The sequence below is a fragment of the Denticeps clupeoides genome, chromosome 7 (assembly GCF_900700375.1).
Source record: "Denticeps clupeoides chromosome 7, fDenClu1.1, whole genome shotgun sequence".
In the NCBI taxonomy this organism is placed as follows: Eukaryota; Metazoa; Chordata; class Actinopteri; order Clupeiformes; family Denticipitidae; genus Denticeps; species Denticeps clupeoides.
In genome coordinates this window covers 21995502-22017591 of record NC_041713.1, presented here as the reverse complement: position 1 = coordinate 22017591, position 22090 = coordinate 21995502, and the positions used below count along the sequence as shown (strand labels likewise).

The 22090-nt window shown below is 41.9% G+C and overlaps 1 protein-coding gene across 7 annotated transcripts; it reads left to right on the top strand.

Annotated features, from left to right (window-relative positions):
- The first annotated feature begins 1058 nt into the window (after window positions 1-1058).
- LOC114793605 (septin-7-like) lies at window positions 1059-19848 on the top strand. Of its 7 annotated transcripts, none has more exons than XM_028985625.1 (14): window positions 1059-1264; window positions 2409-2505; window positions 6671-6777; window positions 7507-7607; window positions 7692-7826; window positions 9748-9865; window positions 10081-10173; window positions 10639-10735; window positions 15494-15505; window positions 17885-17936; window positions 18147-18272; window positions 18350-18485; window positions 18586-18731; window positions 18929-19848. In XM_028985625.1, the coding sequence occupies exons 1-14, from the start codon at window positions 1226-1228 to the stop codon at window positions 18966-18968; spliced, it is 1299 nt and encodes a 432-aa protein (XP_028841458.1). In that variant the 5' UTR covers window positions 1059-1225; the 3' UTR covers window positions 18969-19848. The 7 variants fall into 7 exon arrangements, with proteins under 7 accessions (XP_028841458.1, XP_028841457.1, XP_028841460.1 ...); XM_028985624.1 differs by having other exon boundaries at window positions 2406-2505; XM_028985622.1 differs by lacking the exon at window positions 1059-1264 and adding an exon at window positions 2069-2255.
- The last annotated feature ends 2242 nt before the right edge of the window (window positions 19849-22090 follow it).

Below are 22090 nucleotides of genomic sequence, written 5' to 3'. Positions count from 1 at the left end.
ATATAGGTATTCTTTCATTTGAAATAAACCTAAACTAAACTCCTACTGCATGCAGAATAATGCAAATGCAAAGACCACAAACAGCTGGCAGTCTTCATGATAAGCCCTGTATCATTACCACTCATACATTTATAAAGTTCGCATCTGTGTGGATTTGTAGAGAACTATAGACAATGAAATGCACACAAGACATTTTTCAGTCAAGGAAAATACTTTATTTATTTATATTTAACATGAAAGATGAACATCTTTTTAGCTGCTTATTCGGAAAAAAAAACTATAGGCAGGGCAGGTCAATACACAGAGGCATTTTGTATAGATTTGTCAAGAATGTGGCACCACTCAGTCACATGGCTGATGAGGTATTTTTAGTTGTTGTTTTTTGTAGCTCCTTTATTACCATCCTACACAATAATATAACACATGCATTATGCCAAGCTATGCCATGGCTGCCCACTGCTCACTAAGGGTGATGGTTAAAAGCAGAGCATTTTGTTGTATCACCGGGTGCTGTGCTGCAGTGTATCACAATGACAATCACTTCTTTTTTTTTTAAATACTTGTGAGAGGGACTTTATTCCCACTTACAATGCTTTTGGGAGGCATAAGCAACATAATTAAACCCAATTTCCTTTAACATCTTTTAAACATTAAGCAGAAATATCTTTCTGTTGCCTTAAAAGTCTCAAGGTTGCAGCCGTAAAAATTATACAGTATACATGGATTTCAATTTATCAGCATGGACCAGAAAAGACAGTAAATTTGAACCTTTAAAACTGAGTAGTTGCACTATGGTCATATTTCATATTCAGACATACTGGATAAGTCCTGAACTTGGTGTCCACCATGGTACCAGTCTATGATGAGTATTATAATAATAATAATAACAATAATAATAATTATTGTTGTTATCGTATTATTGTTGTTATTATTAGGGGACTACTACTACTAATAATAATAATATGAATTCTGTGCTCGCTCATATAACTGACTTCAATTACCACTGTGCATGTGGGCTGTGACGTCACGCCCTTTCGCCCAATCAGCGTGCAGCTGTGTCGGAGAAGGCTGCTACGTTCTTATTATCCTCCGCTCGCTGCGTTGCTTCTGTTCTTGCTACTATTTATTCGGGCTCCGGGGAAGCGCGTCCGCCAGCTTCTCTCCTTTTCTCTGCCCAGTTTATGCCTGATCTGCACGGCTCCAGGCGGGGTCGAGTCCCACCACGATGATCGAGAGACCCGATTCCGCGGTCTCCAGTGTTGCGGTGAGTATTATTCCACCACGCCTGAGAGGAGGCGTTGGTCAGATCAGATGATGATCTCTTCCCGAGTGTAGTGCATATGTGGTCATTCTTAATATGCTTAGTGTGTGTGTGTGTGTGTGTGTGTGTGTGTGTGTGTGAGAGAGAGAGAAATGTTGCCCGGTGACAGTTGTCCAGCTGCAGGCTGCGCCGGACTGGACATGCATATTAATAAAGACGTAAAAAGGGCGTCCTCATCTCCGTTGGCCTGATTTGCAGCAGGGCACTAGAAGCCGTTTTGGTGTCCCTTCGTCCCACAGCCAGTGGCCCACATCCACAACTGCGTGATAATGTGCTGCGTGTTTTACTCCCAGGCACATCCACATGCGGCATCATGATCAATGAATCCATGTCCTAAACCGGGTGATTACGTAAGGCTGGTAAGAGTGGAAACTGCTCTTGGGAAGTGCTATTGATTCATGGTAGGGCGGTGATGGAACAAACTTTTCGCCCGGTGTTAAATATACCCTCCTAGTGGCGAACGAGCGTTGAAATGGCCACTAAAGTACAGGTTACTGCAGCGTACCCCTGAACCCTGGAAATATCCCATCTGCACTTCCCCCACCTCTTTTTAGTTTTTTTTCTTTCTGTAATCTGGCTATTGGCCTTGTTATTTACAGTTGAAACCCTGTCCATGTCACCACAGTCAATGTGGCCTACTTCCTGCACCCACATGCGACCCCGTCGCGTCTAAAGGTTTTCCATTGGAGCTTTGCAATCGATTATCTTTTACCCTGCCTGCCATGCATCGCGGTGAGACACCGCGAGACACAGAGGAGGGCAATGTGATGAAGTCGGTCTGATGGATCAGTGCAGTGAAAAAGAGAAGGAAAAAGCGCAGCTCGGCAAGGCCCTGGCTGTCATCTGGTGCGAGCTTCACTGTCTCCACGACGACATCTCCTTCATGATGGATATGATTTGGAATAGGAATCCAGAAGACAAAGAAGAAGTGTTGGTCCGTTGATCTTGTGTTCCTCAGTTCTTGTGTAACCTGCGAGTATCCCTGCTCTCTGCTGTCCCGCACTTGCCGTGTAAACGATGGTAAACTGTGGTAACTCTGTCACGCCGTCTGAACGGAGAGCAACGCCAGTCTGTTCTCTCCCAGCAGAGGAATCTGGAGGGCTATGTTGGATTCGCCAACCTCCCCAACCAGGTGTACAGGAAGTCTGTGAAGAGGGGCTTCGAGTTCACACTGATGGTCGTGGGTAAGTCAGTCTGGAACTTTCCCAGCAGTGAAATATGTGAATCTGTTCGATGCATTCGATGTGAACACAGGGATAGAGCGAAAATATTCATACTTTCATTCGCCACACGCGCTCTCGATACCCATAATTTAAAGTATTTCAGTCATGATTGATTTGAATGGGTTTCAGATTTGAGTGCTAAGATACAGTACTGGGCTTAAAACAGCACCCTAATGTCAAATGTCCTGTTGTCAGACAATTCTGTACTGATGCAGTGCAGAACATAAGCGATTATATCATAATGACAATGCTTGGTGATCGTGCCGGTGGTGACTAGACTCAGACCGTGATCTGAGTACAGAGCTGCTCCGAATACGAGTAACTCTCACCTCACTCACATAGTTTACAGACATAATGTGAAGTAATGTAGAAAAATTGATGGGATTCAAATTGAAGCGCTCACAGGGGCAGTGGTGGCGTAATCGGAAAGTTGCCGGTTCGAATCCCGATCCGCCGAGGTGCCACGGAGCAAAGCACCGTCCCCACACACTGTTCCCCGGGCGCCTGTCACGGCTGCCCACTGCTCACCAAGGGTGATGGTTAAAAGCAGAGGACACATTTCGTTGTGTCACCGTGTGCTGTGCTGCAGTGTATCACATTGACAATCACTTCACTTTCAATTCTGACATGGTCACTGCAAACAAATCGAATCGTGAAACCAGTGACACACACACAAACACACACACAAATACACTTTTCAAACACTGAAAACACTGCTGCCTCTGTCCTTGGTGGACTGTGGGGCTGGATCTGGCTGGATTTTAGCGCCATGTGTTGGCTTTGTGTCCTGAGTGGAAGGATTTGAAGTGTTTGGCCAATCACTGAAACTGATCTCAGTCATTCAGAGTCAGTGTGATCCTGCCACTCGCCCTCCAGACGTACAGTGGAAGAAATGACTTTAATGCCTCTTTTTTCACATTCACGTTCATTTGAAATGACTATAAAGTCATAATTCAAACACGAAACATATTGATTTCATATTCTGTTATACTATATACTGTTATGAATACTGGGCAGTATAAGTATGATGGTTTTATTTTTATCTGTTACACTGACTAACCCTAGTATCTAGTAACCCTAGACTATAATAAAATATATCATGTAATATTGTTGAAAAATAAAAATGACTCAATATGGTGTACAAGATAAAAATTATACTAAAATGTTGCTTCATTAATTTGTGTTACTATATTACAGTTTTTGTTTCAGGTGACATTACTTCCACAATACGCAATCATGGAATTAATTCCATTTCTGGAGACTTGCGGTGGGGTAGCAGGTGGCTGACAGAAAATGACGAATCGATCTTTGGACGCACTTTCTTATCAATGAAGTGGAAAAGAAAACAGAATGTGTGGTCAAAAATCAAATCAGAGCATCTTCCGTGTCTGGAATGGATGTTTTTATTGACTAAAACTATTTTCATTGACTAAAATTAGACTAAAATATTCATGGATAATTCTGACTAAAATAAGTCAACTGAAACTTGACAAACCTAAAATGAGTTTGGATGTGACTAAAATGACAGCTTGATGCAAAGACTAGACTAAAACTAAAATTCAAGCAGACCACCTAAAACAACCCTAGTTTTAAGGCTGCATCCTCCGAGCCTTGTTGGCTAAGCTGATCTTGTCAGTTTATTATGCTCTCAGTACTGTCATTATTCTAGTTATTTGATGTAGTAGCAGTGTTACTGAGTAAATGGTACCAGAAGCAGAAAAAAACTGCAATTTGTTCAGCAATAAACCTGAAGAATTTGTGCAGCCTGCTAGCAGAACAATTGATCCGCCTCATGGATGCACTCAATGAATGAAGATGAACAGCAGTGCCGACCAGTATGTGATAGTTGGGGTAATATTCGATGCTTTTATTAGATTAGAACCAGAAAAAGCAAAATACATGCAAAAGTATTATACAGCAAGTAAATACTATAATGATCACTTAGAACAATGAAATACATAGATATTTAAAGTGTATTTTTCTCCCTTGCCTTTTTCTATTTTATATACTTAATTGAAAACATATAATTTAAGAACATACACAGCTGCCTTGATGAAAGAAACAGTGGTGTTAAAATACAGTTACTTATAATTGAAATATTATATGATTATATATTCTCTGTTCAGGGACTATCATACAGGTTATTCTGTGGTGTATAACAATAAATGACAAAAACATTGCACTTAATTAGGAAAATTTACTCTTGCAGGCCAATACCTCTTGACCTCTAATGTTCCAAAATGGCATCTTGACTTGTATGCATTTATTTAAAAGTGCAGACAATCAGTGCAAATGATGATTTTTATCAAAAGGTTTATTGAACATTATACACTGCATTATTGCTGAACATGTTTGTGTATGCAAATATGTTGTTTTATTTAATGCATGTGGCCCATCACACGTTTCACCCTATTTCCTGTTAGAATTCAGAAGCTGAAGCTTGTGTTGAATGCGGATAACCAGAGGAGCGAGGCACATAGGAAGCAGATTTAGGTGAATTTAATCTTGTGGACATGCTGGTGTTGTGTCCCACAGAAGTGACTGTCCCTGTAACTACTGATCGTAAGTTGCTCTGGATAAATGCTGCTAATGTAAATGAAACAGTGTGACATTAGATGACCAGGATATATTATGAAAGCAGATTTAGACATACCAGCAGTGTAGTTAATTTTTACACGAAATTGTGAGTGTTTTTCTGAAACACGGGACTATGTTTGTAGACATTATTGTTGCACTTTTGAATTGTTCTTACTTCTGTATGTCATACAGACTGCCTTTTATCTGTGGCTGGTTCACTTAGGAACAATAGAGCTTATCACAACTTCTCTGTGGCGTAATCTTGTTTGGATCCTCAGCGATATGTGACCCTTTGTGCTGCCTGTTTAATCAGCTTAATCGGGGTCAAGGCGCTGGGCCAGAGGTCATATTTGACCATTTGCATGTCACAGGCAGGAGTAAACAATGTGTGGAATCTCCATCTTCTGCAGACCCCTGCCCGGTGTACCCTGTGTGAGGGTAGACAAGGCCACCCGGTGCTACTCTGGGCCGGATCGCTCCGTGAACCGGGGACAGTATTTAATTAAACATTGTGAGTGAGGATCAATATGGTCAGATATATCCCAAGGCACCGATTTCATCCTCGGGAACCATCTGCTGGAATTAAAGTGAAATATGGAAATCAGTACGGAATTCCGTATTTATTCTTACTGCTTATTAATCTGATGGGGGACATCAAAATCGAAATCATGGATGTGCCATCAGATTCAGCCTGATGTGTTTATTTCTTTGCACTATAATTTGAAAGGAAAAGACGTCACTTACTACCATTGTGTCCCTAAGCAAGACACTTAACCCTGAGTGTCTCCAGGAGGGGACTGTCCCTGTAATTACTGATTGTAAGTCACTCTGGATAAGGGCGTCTGATAAATGCCGTAAATGTACTATTGAACATAAACGTATTTGTCCCGTTGACCCATCCAAGTGCCTTTGCTGCACAAAACAATGAGTTTGGAATAAACAAGTGTGTGACTATATAGTGTTTAGAGGATATGTGACTGTGAAATATCAAGGGCTTTCGGGCCTGGACCCGTCTGGTTCTGTCTGTGAATATGCTGGGTTCTTTTAGCTGGTGCCAAGCAGCCTGTCCTGCATGCCACTGGGGCAACATGTTAAATAAGAAAGCATGAAAAGAGTGAGGGAACGAGAGGAAAGCCTGTGGTGCTGGCTGTCTCCCTCAGAGAAGGGATGTCGTGTCTGTGAATTGGCTTCCATTAAAATGCCATAGTAACTGGTGGCAGGACCCTTGGTGCGGTCAGTTTCTCTCTGTCAGTCTGTTGCTTGTGCTCTCTCCCTCTCTTCCTGCCTGCCAAATGACTACTTTCTGGTTCTTTTGCCTAAATAAAAGTGGAAGTTAAACATAAAGGACGTAAGTGTTCGTATTTTTAATAACGGAAGTGCACCGTGCAGGGCTCTCCGTTTCAGCCTATCGTAAAAACACAGAAGGGAACAGCATAAAGGGGACCATATTATTTTCTAAAATTGTTGATCAAAAGTATTTTGCACACATATACTAATTCCCATAATGGACAAAGGATTACCTTATCAAATCTTGTTAATTATGTTTTAGGTGAGTCTGGTTTAGGCAAGTCTACCCTCATCAACTCCCTTTTCCTGACTGATCTCTACTCCAAGGACTACCCTGGTCCATCACAGCGCATCAAGAAGACTGTGCAGGTAACTCGTTGTTACAAATTAATATCAAGTTCGTTTGTGGGAAGGTCAGTGAAAAGCATATTAGTAAGCATTTAGTAAGCTGGATTTATTAACAGGGGTTGAGATTTAATGATCGAGGCTAATTAATCTTGAATTTAAATCCTCCACTCTGTTTTTCATTTAGTTCTCTGTTGAGAACACTACAAGCCCTCTGCGGTGCAGCAATGCAGTTAAAAAAAATACACATCTTATTATTGGAAGGATGGGGAGCCCTGCGTGTTACACAGATGCTCTTCAAAAACACAATCACATGTTTTAATGATTATATGCCATATATTTGTGTAAATTATGTAATTGGTATGCATGGTAGGTATGGAGAAGCATGTAATTACATTGCACTTTATTAAATACGATAACTCTCATTGTTCTTGTTACATAGCCTATAACCTCTTGTAAAATTGGCAATTTAATATTGCTAATTTTTTGCAGTTTGGTGAGATTTGGTTGATCATCATGCAACTTATCATGTTGAAGAAGGTGTGTTGGTGATGAAATTCAGCAGTGGAAAAAAAGAGGCTTATTTCATAATCAGCATCCTTATTATGATGCCAGGGTGGAGCAATGACTGCAGCTGCATTAGTTGACATCTTCCACGTGAAGTGTCTCCTGTGCTTATGGGCTCATAGACTAAAAAAAAAAAAAAAAACTCGGTGACTGTCTGATGATTGACCGGCCACATCCATGCTACAGGTGGAGCAGTCCAAAGTCCTGGTTAAGGAGGGTGGAGTTCAGCTCACTCTCACTATTGTCGACACGCCCGGGTTTGGGGATGCCGTGGACAACAGCAACTGGTGAGGAACATCGGTTGTGTGTTTGGTGAAGTGCAGGCGAAGGAATGATCTCCCGCTCCGTCTCCTGTCATCTCTCACATTCAGCTGGCAGCCTGTCATTAATTACATTGACAGCAAGTGCGAGGACTTCCTGAATGCGGAGTCACGGGTCAACCGAAGGCTGATGCCTGACAGCCGCGTCCACTGCTGCCTGTATTTCATCTCCCCTTCTGGCCATGGGTGAGTAGGAATCACAGTCATTCCAGGGTTTTCACTCCAAAACAGAGCTCTTTATTAGCAATGGTTTATGAACAAGGGCTGCAAAAACATAATCTCGAAAACATGAAGCAACCTCAGGTCTTCTGCATCTGCTGGCAGGCTGCAGAACCATTTTTAGCATCGCCTACATGCCTCCAGCAGTGGCTTCTTGGCTTCCTTTCTGTGGAAAAGATGGAAATGGAGCAACCAACACAACGTCACAGGCATGAAGTCAAATCACAGTTCCTAGTAACGTTTCACAACGTACCAGTCCTACAAAAATCTGTTTTACTACAAATATGTGTGCAGCACACAGACTACAATAGTTTGCAATAGTTTTTTACACCACATACAGTACAGGCCAAATGTTTGGACACACCTTCTCATTCAATGTGTTTTCTTTATTTTCATGACCATTTACATTGGTAGATTCTCACTGAAGGCATCAAAAGGCTCACCCCAAACCATCTGGATTGGGTTCAGGTCCAGTGACTGTGGAGGCCAGGTCTCCACTTTTTGTTAAGTACATAACTCCACATGTGTTCATTCATAGTTGTGATGCCTTCAGTGAGAATCTACCAACGTAGACAGCTCAAGACCTTCCTCTTTAAAGAATATTTAGATGAAATTGTAATTTTTGTGTACAGAATCTACAACAGAGTGAATAAAATAGATGTATTCATAGTTGGGGTCCTAGTAAACCGGAATTGATCTCTTCACCGATGGTAACTTGAAAGCACGTTGTAAGTCGCTCTGGATAAGGGCGTCTGCCAAATGCCGTAAATGTAAATGAAAATGTACCAACGTAAATGGTCATGAAAATAAAGAAAACACATTGAATGAGAAGGTGTGTCCAAACTTTTGGCCTGTTCTGTATATTCGGAAGGCACTTTTGTATATATTTAACACGTTCTGAAAGGCTGAAAATTTAGTGAGGGGTGCAAGAGAGATTGCTTCCAGGATATGGTTCTTTTTTCAGAGCCGGAACGCTGCGACCATGTGGTAGATGCTGCCACTCCACATCAGTGGTGCTGAAATTTGACAGACAGCCACGTGGGCGGACTTTCTGGGTGTGCGTTGTGACATTGCGCCTCCTTTGGAGCTGAGCCGGCAGCACTGTCTTTCCCGGCCTTGTGCCCCGGCCCCCTGGGTCACACCAAGCCGGCTCTTCGGCCCCCAGGTCGGCTCCTGTGATGCCATCAGCATGCCTTGACTATAGGTCCTCCTTGTTCCATGAAGCCTAGCTTGACCACGGCCAGCAGGAGGCGGGACCTCCGGTGTCCGCTCCCAAGTCCACCTCATGGGGAAGGGGTGGTCCTTTCTCTTAGGCTGCAGCAGATGGCACAGGAGGTAATCCTCCACATTGGCAGACAACTGGGTGGTGTACCTCCCCAGTTCTGCTGACTGCTTCGTTACGAAGTGGGTTTAGTCTGCAAGCTGGAGGTTTCCGGAGTCAGGGTTTCACATTCTCCACCAGTTGGAACACCACAGACACAGATTCATGTTCTTCTGCGGGACCTCCTCTTCTGAGTCTTTGTCTTTTACCCATTTGATTAGCAGTGTTTTTTCTTTTTAAAGACTGTTACTCTGAGACCATGAAGAACCCATAAACCACTGGAATTTGTGTTCTTAACCAGACTATTTTTTTCATAGTGGGCTGATCATGAAACATGAACAGCGAATAGGTTTCAGCAGTTGACTGTGAATCATGACATGTGGTAGTGTTGCCTTTGCAAATATTTTGCTCTGGATAAGAGCATCTGCCAAATGCCATAAATGTTGTGTTACGTGGCTTTTGCGGAAGAAATCAAATGAAAACGTTCTATTACATTATACTAAGATTGATATAGATCCCTGCAATGCGATGAATAGAAATATGTTTAATGTTTGAAATCATCCACAGACTAAAGCCACTGGACATTGAATTTATGAAGCGTCTCCATGACAAAGTCAATGTCATCCCTCTCATAGCCAAAGCAGACACACTTACACCAGAAGAATGCCAGCTTTTCAAGAAACAGGTATTCTGACGGGGTTTGTGATATCCGAGAGTGAAATTCTGTAAATGTCACCTGATTGTATGTTTGACTGTTTGTGTGATAGTGAGTTTGTCTGTGTGGGAGCATTCCGTTGGTTTGAAAATGCTGTGTGTGTGTGTGTGTGTGTGTGTAGTTGTTTGTATATATGTTTGTACATATATACTTAGGCTTGTTCTGTCATTCACCGTATGTTTCAGATTATGAAGGAAATCCAGGAGCACAGTATCAAGATCTATGAGTTTCCTGACACAGAGGATGATGAGGACAACAAACTTATCCGGAAGGTTAAGGTGCACCAACTTATTTCTCTTGCTGAATCCATTTTACAGTCTCTTGACCCTTCGGACAAATTAGCTATGCAGCAAAGGTCATAAAATGTTTCATTTTTGTTCAGAAAGTAAGAAACCTTACAAGGATTTTGTTAGAGCCAGAGAGCACAACAACAATATGGGGAACATGAGCAAATATTTACTGTCACAGTCACAATTCTACCACATCTACATCAGATAAGGAAATGGGGTGGTAGTAGCCCAGTGGGTAACACACTCGCCTATGAACCAGAAGACCCAGGTTCAAACCCCACTTACTACCATTGTGTCTCCGAGCAAGACACTTAACCCTAAGTTGCTCCAGGGGGGGACTGTCCCTGTAACTACTGATTGTAGGGGCGTCTGATAAATGCTGTAAATGTAAATGAAATATTGAATTTAAACTGAAGTAAGCCACATGCTCACCATCTCTTTGCTCTGTTGAAGGAGCGGATGCCACTGGCTGTGGTTGGGAGTAACATAATTGTTGAGGTCAACGGGCGAAAAGTGCGAGGTCGTCAGTACCCCTGGGGTGTGGCCGAAGGTACGTGTGTTTGGGAGTGGCATGTATGTGTGCAACCCTAGAGATCTGATACGCTTGTTTTTTGCTGGACTGGGCCGGCATAATGGGCAGCGTGGGTATGAAATGAACTGGGATATTTTAAGTCTCGTCTTGGTCTTTAAAACATGCTCCCTCCTTCCTTCACAAAGGAGGAGGATACTGGAAAAGGAAAGGAAATCGAGCCTTCAGAATCTAAGTTGTCTGGGGACCATCCCTCATATACTGTGCCAGTCAAAAGTTGGGATGCGCCTTCTCGTTTTTGTTTTTTTTTTACATTTACTGCATTGTAGATGAACACTGAAGACACCCAATTTATGAAGGAACCCGTTGCACATATAGAATTGTGTAACAAACAAAAATGTGAAACATATCCGAATGCCATGAATTTTAGATTCTTCGGAGTAGCCACCTTTTTTGCTTTTTATGACAGCTTTGCACACTCTTGGCATTGTCTCATTCAGCCTCACAAGGTCGTCACCAGGAATGGTTTTCCAACAGTCTTGGAGTTCCCAGACGTTCTGACCACTTGTTTGCTGCTTTGCCTTTACGCTACGGTCCAACAATTTAAGTTTGGTTTAGTTCAGGAGATTGTGATGCTACTATAGTTGTTTTTGGAGGCCTGTTTTAATTTTAGGTTTAGTCTAGTCTTAGGTTTAGTCTAGTGTTCAGCTGTCATTTTTGTCATGTTCATTAGAGCTGCAACTATAGATTATGTTGATTAATGATTAATCGTTAAATCTGTCGATTAATCTGTCTAGTCAAGTTTCAGTCGACTAAAACCATGTAGTCTTATTTTTGTCAGAATTAATAATTACATATTTTCTTTTAGTCAAACCCATTTGCGTGTCTAAAGTGTGTCTAAAGATCTGCCATTTTCTCTCAGCTAAACCATCAGAAGTATCCTGAAATCGAATTCATGCCACCATTGCGTATTGCAGAAGTGACGTGCGAATGGATGAGAGATACAGGAAACAGAAGCTGGGATTTAATAATGCGATTAAACGAGAGGAATAACGTCTCGTTGAGGCTATGTTGCCTGCTGCATTTATTATTTTGGAAACCATATTAAGTCTCATTTTTATTAATATTACATGATGTATTTCGTTATCGTCACATGACCGGCATTAGCCACTTACACGTGAAATACAGGGAGTGCAGACTTATTAGGCAAGTTGTATTTTTGAGGAATAATTTTGTTATTGAACAACCATGTTCTCAATGAACCCAAAAAACAATTAATATCAAAGCTGAATGTTTTTGGAAGTAGTTTTTAGTTTGTTTTTATTTTTAGCTATTTTAGGGGGATATCTGTGTGTGCAGGTGACTATTACTGTGCATAATTATTAGGCAACTTAACAAAAAACAAATATATACCCATTTCAATTATTTATTTTTACCAGTGAAACCAATATAACATCTCCACATTCACAAATATACATTTCTGACATTCAAAAACAAAACAAAAACAAATCAGCGACCAATATAGCCACCTTTCTTTGCAAGGACACTCAAAAGCCTGCCATCCATGGATTCTGTCAGTGTTTTGATCTGTTCACCATCAACATTGCGTGCAGCAGCAACCACAGCCTCCCAGACACTGTTCAGAGAGGTGTCCTGTTTTCCCTCCTTGTAAATCTCACATTTGATGATGGACCACAGGTTCTCAATGGGGTTCAGATCAGATCAGGTGAACAAGGAGGCCATGTCATTAGTTTTTCTTCTTTTATACCCTTTCTTGCCAGCCACGCTGTGGAGTACTTGGACGCGTGTGATGGAGCATTGTCCTGCATGAAAATCATGTTTTTCTTGAAGGAAGCAGACTTCTTCCTGTACCACTGCTTGAAGAAGGTGTCTTCCAGAAGCTGGCAGTAGGACTGGGAGTTGAGCTTCACTCCATCCTCAACCCGAAAAGGCCCCACAAGCTCATCTTTGATGATACCAGCCCAAACCAGTACTCCACCTCCACCTTGCTGGCGTCTGAGTCGGACTGGAGCTCTCTGCCCTTTACCAATCCAGCCACGGGCCCATCCATCTGGCCCATCAAGACTCACTCTCATTTCGTCAGTCCATAAAACCTTAGAAAAATCAGTCTTGAGATATTTCTTGGCCCAGTCTTGACGTTTCAGCTTGTGTGTCTTGTTCAGTGGTGGTCATCTTTCAGCCTTTCTTACCTTGGCCATGTCTCTGAGTATTGCACACCTTGTGCTTTTGGGCACTCCAGTGATGTTGCAGCTCTGAAATATGGCCAAACTGGTGGCAAGTGGCATCTTGGCAGCTGCACGCTTGACTTTTCTCAGTTCATGGGCAGTTATTTTGCGCCTTGGTTTTTCCACACGCTTCTTGCGACCTTGTTGACTATTTTGAATGAAACGCTTGATTGTTCGATGATCACGCTTCAGAAGCTTGGCAAGTTTAAGAGTGCTGCATCCCTCTGCAAGATATCTCACTATTTTTGACTTTTCTGAGCCTGTCAAGTCCTTCTTTTGACCCATTTTGCCAAAGGAAAGGAAGTTGCCTAATAATTATGCACACCTGATATGGGGTGTTGATGTCATTAGACCACACCCCTTCTCATTACAGAGATGCACATCACCTAATATGTTTAATTGGTAGTAGGCTTTCGAGCCTATACAGCTTGGAGTAAGACAACACGCATGAAGAGGATGATGTGGACAAAATACTCATTTGCCTAATAATTCTGCACTCCCTGTATATATATTGCTGTAGCAGCAGAAAATAGTACATGCAATGTGGGGTCTGGAAAGCAGTGATAAGAGTCAGAAATAAGCATGCTTTAAATAAGGAATGGGTATAAAGGAGAGGATCCAGGCTTGGCTCTTTGCTTGTTTGTGCTAGAAATGCTGCACAATGAGTCCGCAACTGGAGGGTCTTCATTGGATCGAAGTTGATTACCAACCATAATTTCCTGTTGTGAGTATGTTGCTATAAGTATAATCGTGGCCAAAGGTTTTGAGAATGACACCAATACTGTTTTTCTCAAAGTTTGCTGCTTCAGTGTTTTTAGATCTTTTTGTCAGTTGTTTCTGTGGTGTATTGAAGTATAATTAAGAGCATTTTACAAGCAATTTTTAAAGAGTTTTGTTGACAATTACATCAAGTTTGCAGTGTTGGCCCTTTTTTTCTGACACCCTGACATGTTGTCATTCAACTTCTGGGCCAAATCCTGACTGATGGTGGCCTGTTCCTTCATAATCAGTGCTTGGAGTTTGTCAGAATTTGTGGGTTTATGTTTGTCCACCCGCCTCTTGAGGATTGACCAAAAGCCACTGTTCCCTTAGCCACTTAGTTCTCACTTTGGTCTTATGGCACGATGCTCCATCATGCTGGAAAAGGCATCGTTCTTCACCAAACTGTTCTTGGATGGTTGGGAGAAGTTGCTGTTGGAGGATGTTTTGGTACCTTTATTTTGGTTCTTTATTCATGGCCGTGTTTTTGGGGTTGATTGTGAGTGAACCCACTACCTTGGATAAGATGCAGCTCCACACATGATTGGTCTCAGGATGCTTTACTGTTGGAACGAGACAGGACTGATGGTAGCGTCACCTTTTCTTCTCCGGACAATCATTTTTCCAGATGCCCCAAACAATCTGAAAAGGGCTTCATTAGAGAAAATGACTTGGCCCCAGTCCTCAGCAGTCCAATCCCTGTACTTTCTGCAGAATATCAGTCTGTTCTTGATGTTTTTCTTGGAGAAAAGTGGCTTCTTTGCTGCCCTTCGTGACACCAGGCCGTCCTCCAAAAGTCTTCTGTGTGTGCAGATGCCCTCACACCTGCCTGCTGAGCAAGCTCTGCACTGGTGGCACCCCGATCCCGCAGCTGAATCATCTTTAAGAGGTGGTCCTGGTGCTTGCTGGACTTTTTTTGAGCACCCTGAAGCCTTCTTCACAACACTTGAATGTTTTTGATGATCTGATAAATGGTCTATTTATGTGCAATCTTAGTAGCAGCAATATTCTTGCCTGTGAAGAACTTATGTGACGCAGTGATGACTGCACATGTTTCCTCGCAGGTAACCATGGTTAACAGAGGAAGAAGAATGATTTCAAGTATCACTTGTGCTCCTCAACACTCTCACTGCAGTGGAAATGGTTGTTTTGGGTTTTTCATGCAAAAGAGGGACTTTGGAATTCATCTGATCGCTTATCATAACATTGAGGAGTATATGCAAAATGGCATAATAAAAACGTGAAAACCAGTAATTGTATCACAATTCCCTGCACCAGCCCAACCTCTACACAACACAACTGATGGTCTCAACTGAAGTGTCCAAAGCTGTCATCCGAGCAAACAGAGGCTGCTTCTAAAATGGAAAAAAATATTCTAGTTTAACACTTTTTTTTTTGTTTGTTTGTTTGTTTGTTTTCTACATAATTTCATGTGTTTTTTTTCATAGTTTGGAGGTTGCCAGTATTCATTTACAATGTAGAAAATAAGAGAAATATAGAAAAGCCGTGTCCAAACTTTTGTCTGGGGCCATGTATGAAGGTCTTATAACGTTATTCCTGGGCAAAGCAACTTTTTGATGCTTTTTTTTCTTTTGTTATATTACTCTGTTTTATTGTGTTCATGTATTATGTAGTGTCTTGTTATTATTTAAGTGTTGTGATTTTGGGTGAATGCTTTTTATTCGTCATTTACACTTTTTCATTCTTTCTTTCTGTTTTTCTCTTCTTTTTTTTTTTTTTTTTTTTTTGTTTCTTTCTATTCTATGACTGACAGAGGGCATTTTTGGTAAACAAACCCATCTCTAACTGTCCCATGTACTGTCCCGCCTCCTTAACCCTGCCCCCAAGACAACCCTGCCTCCATTGTGGCGCTGTCATCTCTTCACTGCCGTAACTTTAGTTCAAATATGCTTCTTGCTGTACATCAAGACAACTGTTTGGATATAGAAAGAGCGTTCTCTTTCTATTTCTCGGCTTCACCATTCTTTCACCTCTCGTGCTCAATGTAGATGCATGATTTAGGATTTGCATCTGTCATCGTTTTAGCTGGCCTGGAAGCTTGTTTCATGCATTTTGCAGGCTTGTGAGAATCGTAAAGAGCTCTTACAGTAGTGAGGGGTGGGGCCTTTATGGTGAAGATGTGGGGTGTCCAACCTGTCTTCATTTAGTTTCTTTTGCTGGGAATGTCACTATTCTGATGGGTGAACAGTTTAAGCTTGTAATAAACAGAATCCGACTCTGTGAAATGCACAAATGGCATCAAATTGACGTAAATATATACCGGACTGTCCAATACTAGGGCCAGAGTACCTCCAAAGCCCCATATTCAGCGCTGGATTGGAACACAGAGATGAGGTGGAAGGTGCCTTAGACAGTGTGCTGTGGAATGTGAGGTAGATCAGAGTGTGATTGTGAAATGGTTTGTAATGAGTATGTCCATTGTGCAGCTCCTGGTGTCAAGGGACACTAAGAGGTTGTTGAGGACACTAACTGTTTGAGAGGAAGTGGCCTGCAGCAATGCAATGGTAATTTTGGGAAGAGGTGGTGGGACTGGGAGGAGCCTGACTGGTCATGCTCAGACCTGCGTAAAAAGCAAAAAGAATAAATGAGATTAATGCGTGGCCTTTGGTCACAGTCCACTTCTGTTTTCTACTGATTATTCAGAGCAGGCTGCTGTCAGTAAGCAAAATTCGATTTACGTATATCAGGCAATCACCCACCTGCTTGAAAGCTGAGCTGAAATAGATGAACAACAGGTGGAGGGTCTCTTCCAAGCATCTTTTCTCCTGTTTAAAGTTTACTTCTTTTTTTTTCTCATTTTACATTTTTCTTTTTTTTTTTTTTTTTCATTTTACACCTGAATGGGTTTGGGATTGCATTTTGACACAACATAGTCCGATTTAATCTAAAATGAACACCATGTTAAAGTGGACGTGTCCCCGTGGAATGAACAGCAGGTAAACTTGCGGTGGTTTCGGTGGCTTCAGTGGCAGTCAACATGGCTTTTTCGGCTCTCTTTTTCTTTTCTGTATTTGACAAAGTGCTGAAAGAGGAATTTATGTTTATAACACTGACATTTAAAAAGTGGGGGAGATCTTTCGGGTCAAATTTGCACTTTCATGTCACATGAGCTTCCTCCTTGACTGCATGTCATTAATCAGTAATCCAAATGCATTTGATGAAAATGTTTAAAATAAGCACACATGCTTTTTTTTCCCCCATCATGCATCAACTCGAGTCATGAAATGATGACTGAATTGAAAGAGATGAAATGGAGGCAAAACTGATTCCATTTGGATCAAAATAGATAGGACGCCGCAACTGGGCACGTACAAGATTAGCTTGGCATAGCCAAAATTGGAAAGTGGAATCCAAGGCAGATCCAGAATGGGATTACATTTTGCAGATGGTCATGATTCCTTCAGAAAGAGCTGGAGGCCATGGCTGAGAAAGACAGGCTTCTGTCTTTCTTTAACACTGACCATTGGCATTATTTTGTGACCACGACTTCTTTGTTCCATCATTCAAAGCACTTGTTTAAACCAGAAGTATTTTGTGCACCAGTGTAAGAATTTCATGGTACCTCTCCTCCTCTGCCTTCATAGCCCATGCGAGCCCCCTACTCCCCTTGCTTACCTCATGTACTTCATGTAACTCCCATTCTGAATCACAGCGGGTGGGTTTGGCGATAGCTCCAGCACCGGGATTCCTTCCCCTCCCTCCCGCTCTTCCAAGGGCCAGTCAGGTAGGTGCCATTTATAGGGAGCGGGCTTCTCACCTATTGCGCCTCATCCCATTCCCTTGTTTGGAAGCGCAGCTGATTTTGGGCTGTGGTGCAAGGTAAGCGCAGCAGTTCTGTAAGCTGTCTGTAGTTGTAGGACGCTGCCTTGGACGTCCACTCTGTCCTTTCCCCAGAATCCCGCATGCCAGCCGCTAACAACACCCTGCCCTCTCAGTTTACGGCCCGTCTAGTTGAACTAAGCGTCCCATAAGCGTCTGTACTGTTAGGTTACACTAGTCTGCTGGACAATGTAACACTTGGTCTCTTTTTAACCCATGTATCGCCCTTTTCACTTTGATTTGTCGGAAAGTCAGGTTGATTTGAGTGGAGATGAAGATGCTCAGGTGGACAGCTCTAACACTTCCTTTCTTGTCCTTGTTTCAGTGGAGAATGGCGAGCACTGTGACTTCACAGTCCTGAGGAACATGCTGATCAGGTGAGACGCCCGAGCAGCGACTTTCCGTTGTAGCCTTTGCTTAATTAGGAGCTAATTAACAACCTAATGATGCGTGTATACGGCACGTTGAAAGTAGGAATGGAATGTTGGAATAAATAACATTCTGTTGGGGGAACAGGAGTGTTTTTTACATGGAATTACAAGAAGGTGATGGCTGATCTGGGTCCTTTAAATGGAATATTGGCACAGGACTCACATGCAGGACCTGAAGGATGTGACCAACAATGTCCATTATGAAAACTACCGTAGCAGGAAGCTGGCCGCCGTCACGTGTAATGGAGGAGACACTTCAAAGACGAAGGGCCAGCTGACAAAGTAGGTTGAGTAAAAAGAAATGTACAGATGTTCAGAAAGGTTGAAATCCAGCTGTATAAATTTGTCTTCTTCTTTAGAAGTCCTCTCGCGCAGATGGAGGAAGAACGTCGGGAGCACGTGATGAAAATGAAAAAGATGGAGGCCGAGATGGAGCAAGTGTTTGAAATGAAGGTTAAGGAAAAGAAACAGAAACTGAAGGACTCTGAGGCAGAGGTGTGTGAGTGTGGGGAGTAAGGAACGTTTCTCCCCTGTTCTTGGACGCCCTTGCTTTCTGCTACGATTCCAAATCTTGAACCACTCTTTTGCTCCACAGCTGGAAAGGCGTCACGAGCAGATGAAGAAGAACTTGGACGCACAGTACAGGGAGCTTGAGGAGAAACGACGCCAGTTTGATGAGGAGAAGGTGAACTGGGAGGCACAGCAGCGTATGCTGGAGCAGCAGAAGCTTGACGTGGCAAAGTGAGTCATGGTACACATTAGCCTGCAGAATATGTGTGTCATTAATTTGCACTTTATCAAAAAGCATAAGCATCTCAGATGCTGAGATGGCACCCAAGAGCCCTCCCACAGAAAAAAAGTGAAATTAATTTGAATAAGTCAAATTGTCATGCTATGTGTGACATTGCTCCTCACACATTCGTTTGTCTCTTTTACAGGACGATGGAAAAGAATAAGAAAAAGGGAAAGATATTTTGAAGACAACATGATGACCAGTTACCTGCACTGAGAATGCAACCACACTGACTAATGCACATACACGTCCAACATTTGTTCAGGTTTTTACTCGGGCCTGGCCAGGTTCTGCGACATCATACGGGCCAAAGGTGGCCGGTGGTCCATCTACGTTGTTTATTTGTCTTTTTATTTGGAGGATAGCTATGCACGTTCGTCAGGCCATGTCTTAAACTGACACAGTGCAGGACTGTGCCATAACAGTTGTATTGCCACTGATGATTCTTCAGACCACTTAAGACACCCACAGATACCAGTATATGTATGATCTGTATTGGTCAAATTAGATTTTAATTAATCACAGAGGAATCAAATGCACCCTGTAGTAGTGGGCTGCGTAAGTGTATGTTGAATATTAATGCAGCTCCATTATGAACTTTAAGTATAATCTCCAAGTGTAAATTAGTGGTTAATTTCTAATAAGGTGATATTCAAATAGCATGTCTCAAAATGATTTTAATTGCTTTATTGATGTGTAATGTAATTATGATAATAACTGTAAAGTCTCTCGCTCTCACTGCCTACCTGTGGCATTCAGCTCATGGACGTCTTAATCTCCTAAACACAGAATAATCAATTACTTTAATTTCAATCCTTATATAGTCCTTTTGTCATATATAATTTAAGTTAGTTATAAAGTAAGAAGGTCTCTTTTTTTACCATCTGCTACCCCAGGAGGAAATCTGCATTTAGTCAATAAAACCTCTTCACATGACCAGGCTTTAGGTATAGCTTAATATCTTCTGTTATGTTGCATATACTATTGTTTTTTTCCACTTTACTTGTTCTATCTAAGTGTACATTATTAAAATTAAAGGTTGAATGATTTTGTTAGTGTTTCTTACACCAATTGTAAATCAGTATTATTCTTGAGCAAAGCTAAGAAAAAATGCTGTAATGACCAATACAGAAAGTATAGCTGCTTGTGTGAAAACAACTGGACCTGGTGCCATTGGTCCCATTGTAAAGGAATACGACATGGTTTTAATAGCTGGTTAATGTGTTCAGCGTGAACAAATGAGAACAACACAGTGTGGAGAAGCTCTGTATGTCATTACCTCTATTAGACCTAAACAACTCACACTTAAAAGAGTTACCTGTCGTTGTGTTGTGTGCAAATGTCTGATCATTAATTATAAATTATACCATTCATTCATTCATTCAAACTAGAGTAACAAGTTAACAAGGTAAATTCATCCACCAGTGAGCTTGGTTTATCAGAATCAGAATTGAAGCTGATTTGAACTACATTAGGGATGAATAAAAAGAGAAAACACAGATGAGCCACAATACTGAAACCACTAAAAGGTAAAGTGGACAACATGGAGCTCTCAGATTTGAATGCTGTCATTTAACGTTGTCATTTCTTAATATCATAAGGGCCCAATAGACCTGAAGGTCATATGCTACAACTTACATTTAAATGAGCGACTTACAATCAGTAGAGAGACTTACAATCAGGAGACACTCAGGGTTAAGTGTCTTCCTCATGGACACAAATGTAGTAAGTGGGATTTGAACCTGGGTCTTCTGGTTGATAGGCGAGTGTGTTACCCACTGGTCTATTACCCATATGCTAGGCAGTGGTATAAAAAAAGTGTTTATCCCCCTCTCTGATTTCTTACTTTCTTCCATGTTAGTCACATTTCAATGTTTCAGACAATGAAATAATACTGAGTATTAGTCATATACAACACACCTAAACACGAAATGTGGTTAAGTGAAGGATTTTATTATTAGGGAAGAAAAGTGAAGTGATTGTCATTGTGAAACACTGCAGCACAGAACACGGTGACACAACAAAATGTCCTCTGCTTTTAACCATCACCCTTGGTGAGCAGTGTGTGGGGATGATGCTTTGCTTAGTGGCAGCACGGGATTCGACCCAGCAACCTTCTGATTACGGGTCCACTTCCTTACCTGCTCGGCCACCAGTGCCTCGTGTTTGCCCTCTAAACCTAATAACTGGCAACTTACAATCAGTAGTTACAGGGACAGTCCCCCCCTGGAGCAATTCAGGGTTAAGTGTCTTGCTCAGGGACACAGTGGTGGTAAGCGGGATTTGAACCTGGGTCTTCAGGGTCATAGGCGAGTGTGTTACACACTAGGCTACTACCACCCTACCATCTCAATAAGATTCAGGTCAGGACTTTGACTAGGACAGTACAAAGTCTTAATTTTGTCAGCCAATCAGAGGTGGACTTGCTGGTGCATTTTGGATCATTGTCCTGCTGCAGAATTAAAGTTCGTTTCAGCTTGAGGTCACCAAGAGAGGTGATTTTTTTTTTTTGGTAGACAGCAGAATTCAGGGTTCCATTTATCACAGCAAGTCTTCCAGGTCCTGAAGCAGAAAAACAGCCCTAGACATCACATCACCACCAACATATTTTACCGATTGTATAATCTTTTTCTGAAAAGCAGTGTTCCTTTTACGCCAGATTTAATATGACATAACCTTACAAAAAGTTTAGCTTTTGTCTCGTTGGTCCACAGAGTATTTTCTCAAAAGTCTTGGGGATTGAGATTGAGAACCTTAATGTCCCTTTTAGCTCAGCGGGGGTTTTCATCTTGGCACTCTGTCATGCAGGCCATTTTTCCCCCAGTCTCTTTCCTATGGTGGAGTCATGAACAAGTGAGGTGTGGCAGTAATCATGTCTGGGTGTGGCTAGATATATTGAACTCAGGTGTGATGAAACACTGTTATATTTTAATGGGGGGGCAATCACTTTGCCACACAGGCCCATGTAGGTTTTGTTCTCCTCTCTTTATAATAAAATAATTTCCCTAAAAAACACATTTGGCATTTACTTGTGTCGTCTTTGCTTAATATTTAATATTTTTTGATGATCTGAAACATTTAAATTGGATTAACATGGAAAAAAGTAAGGTTAATGAGTTATGTTACAGACGATCATCTGGGAGGCCACTGCTCGTCAGTCATCAGTTGTCCTCCTCAGAAAACCGGAGGTTTCCTTCCTTTTCAGGACATTCCAAATGTGGCACTGGCTATAGTCAGTGCTTCTGATAGATTTGCCCCGTTCTCAGCTCACTCAACCTGCTTTTCTCCCATAAGCACATCTGTGGTC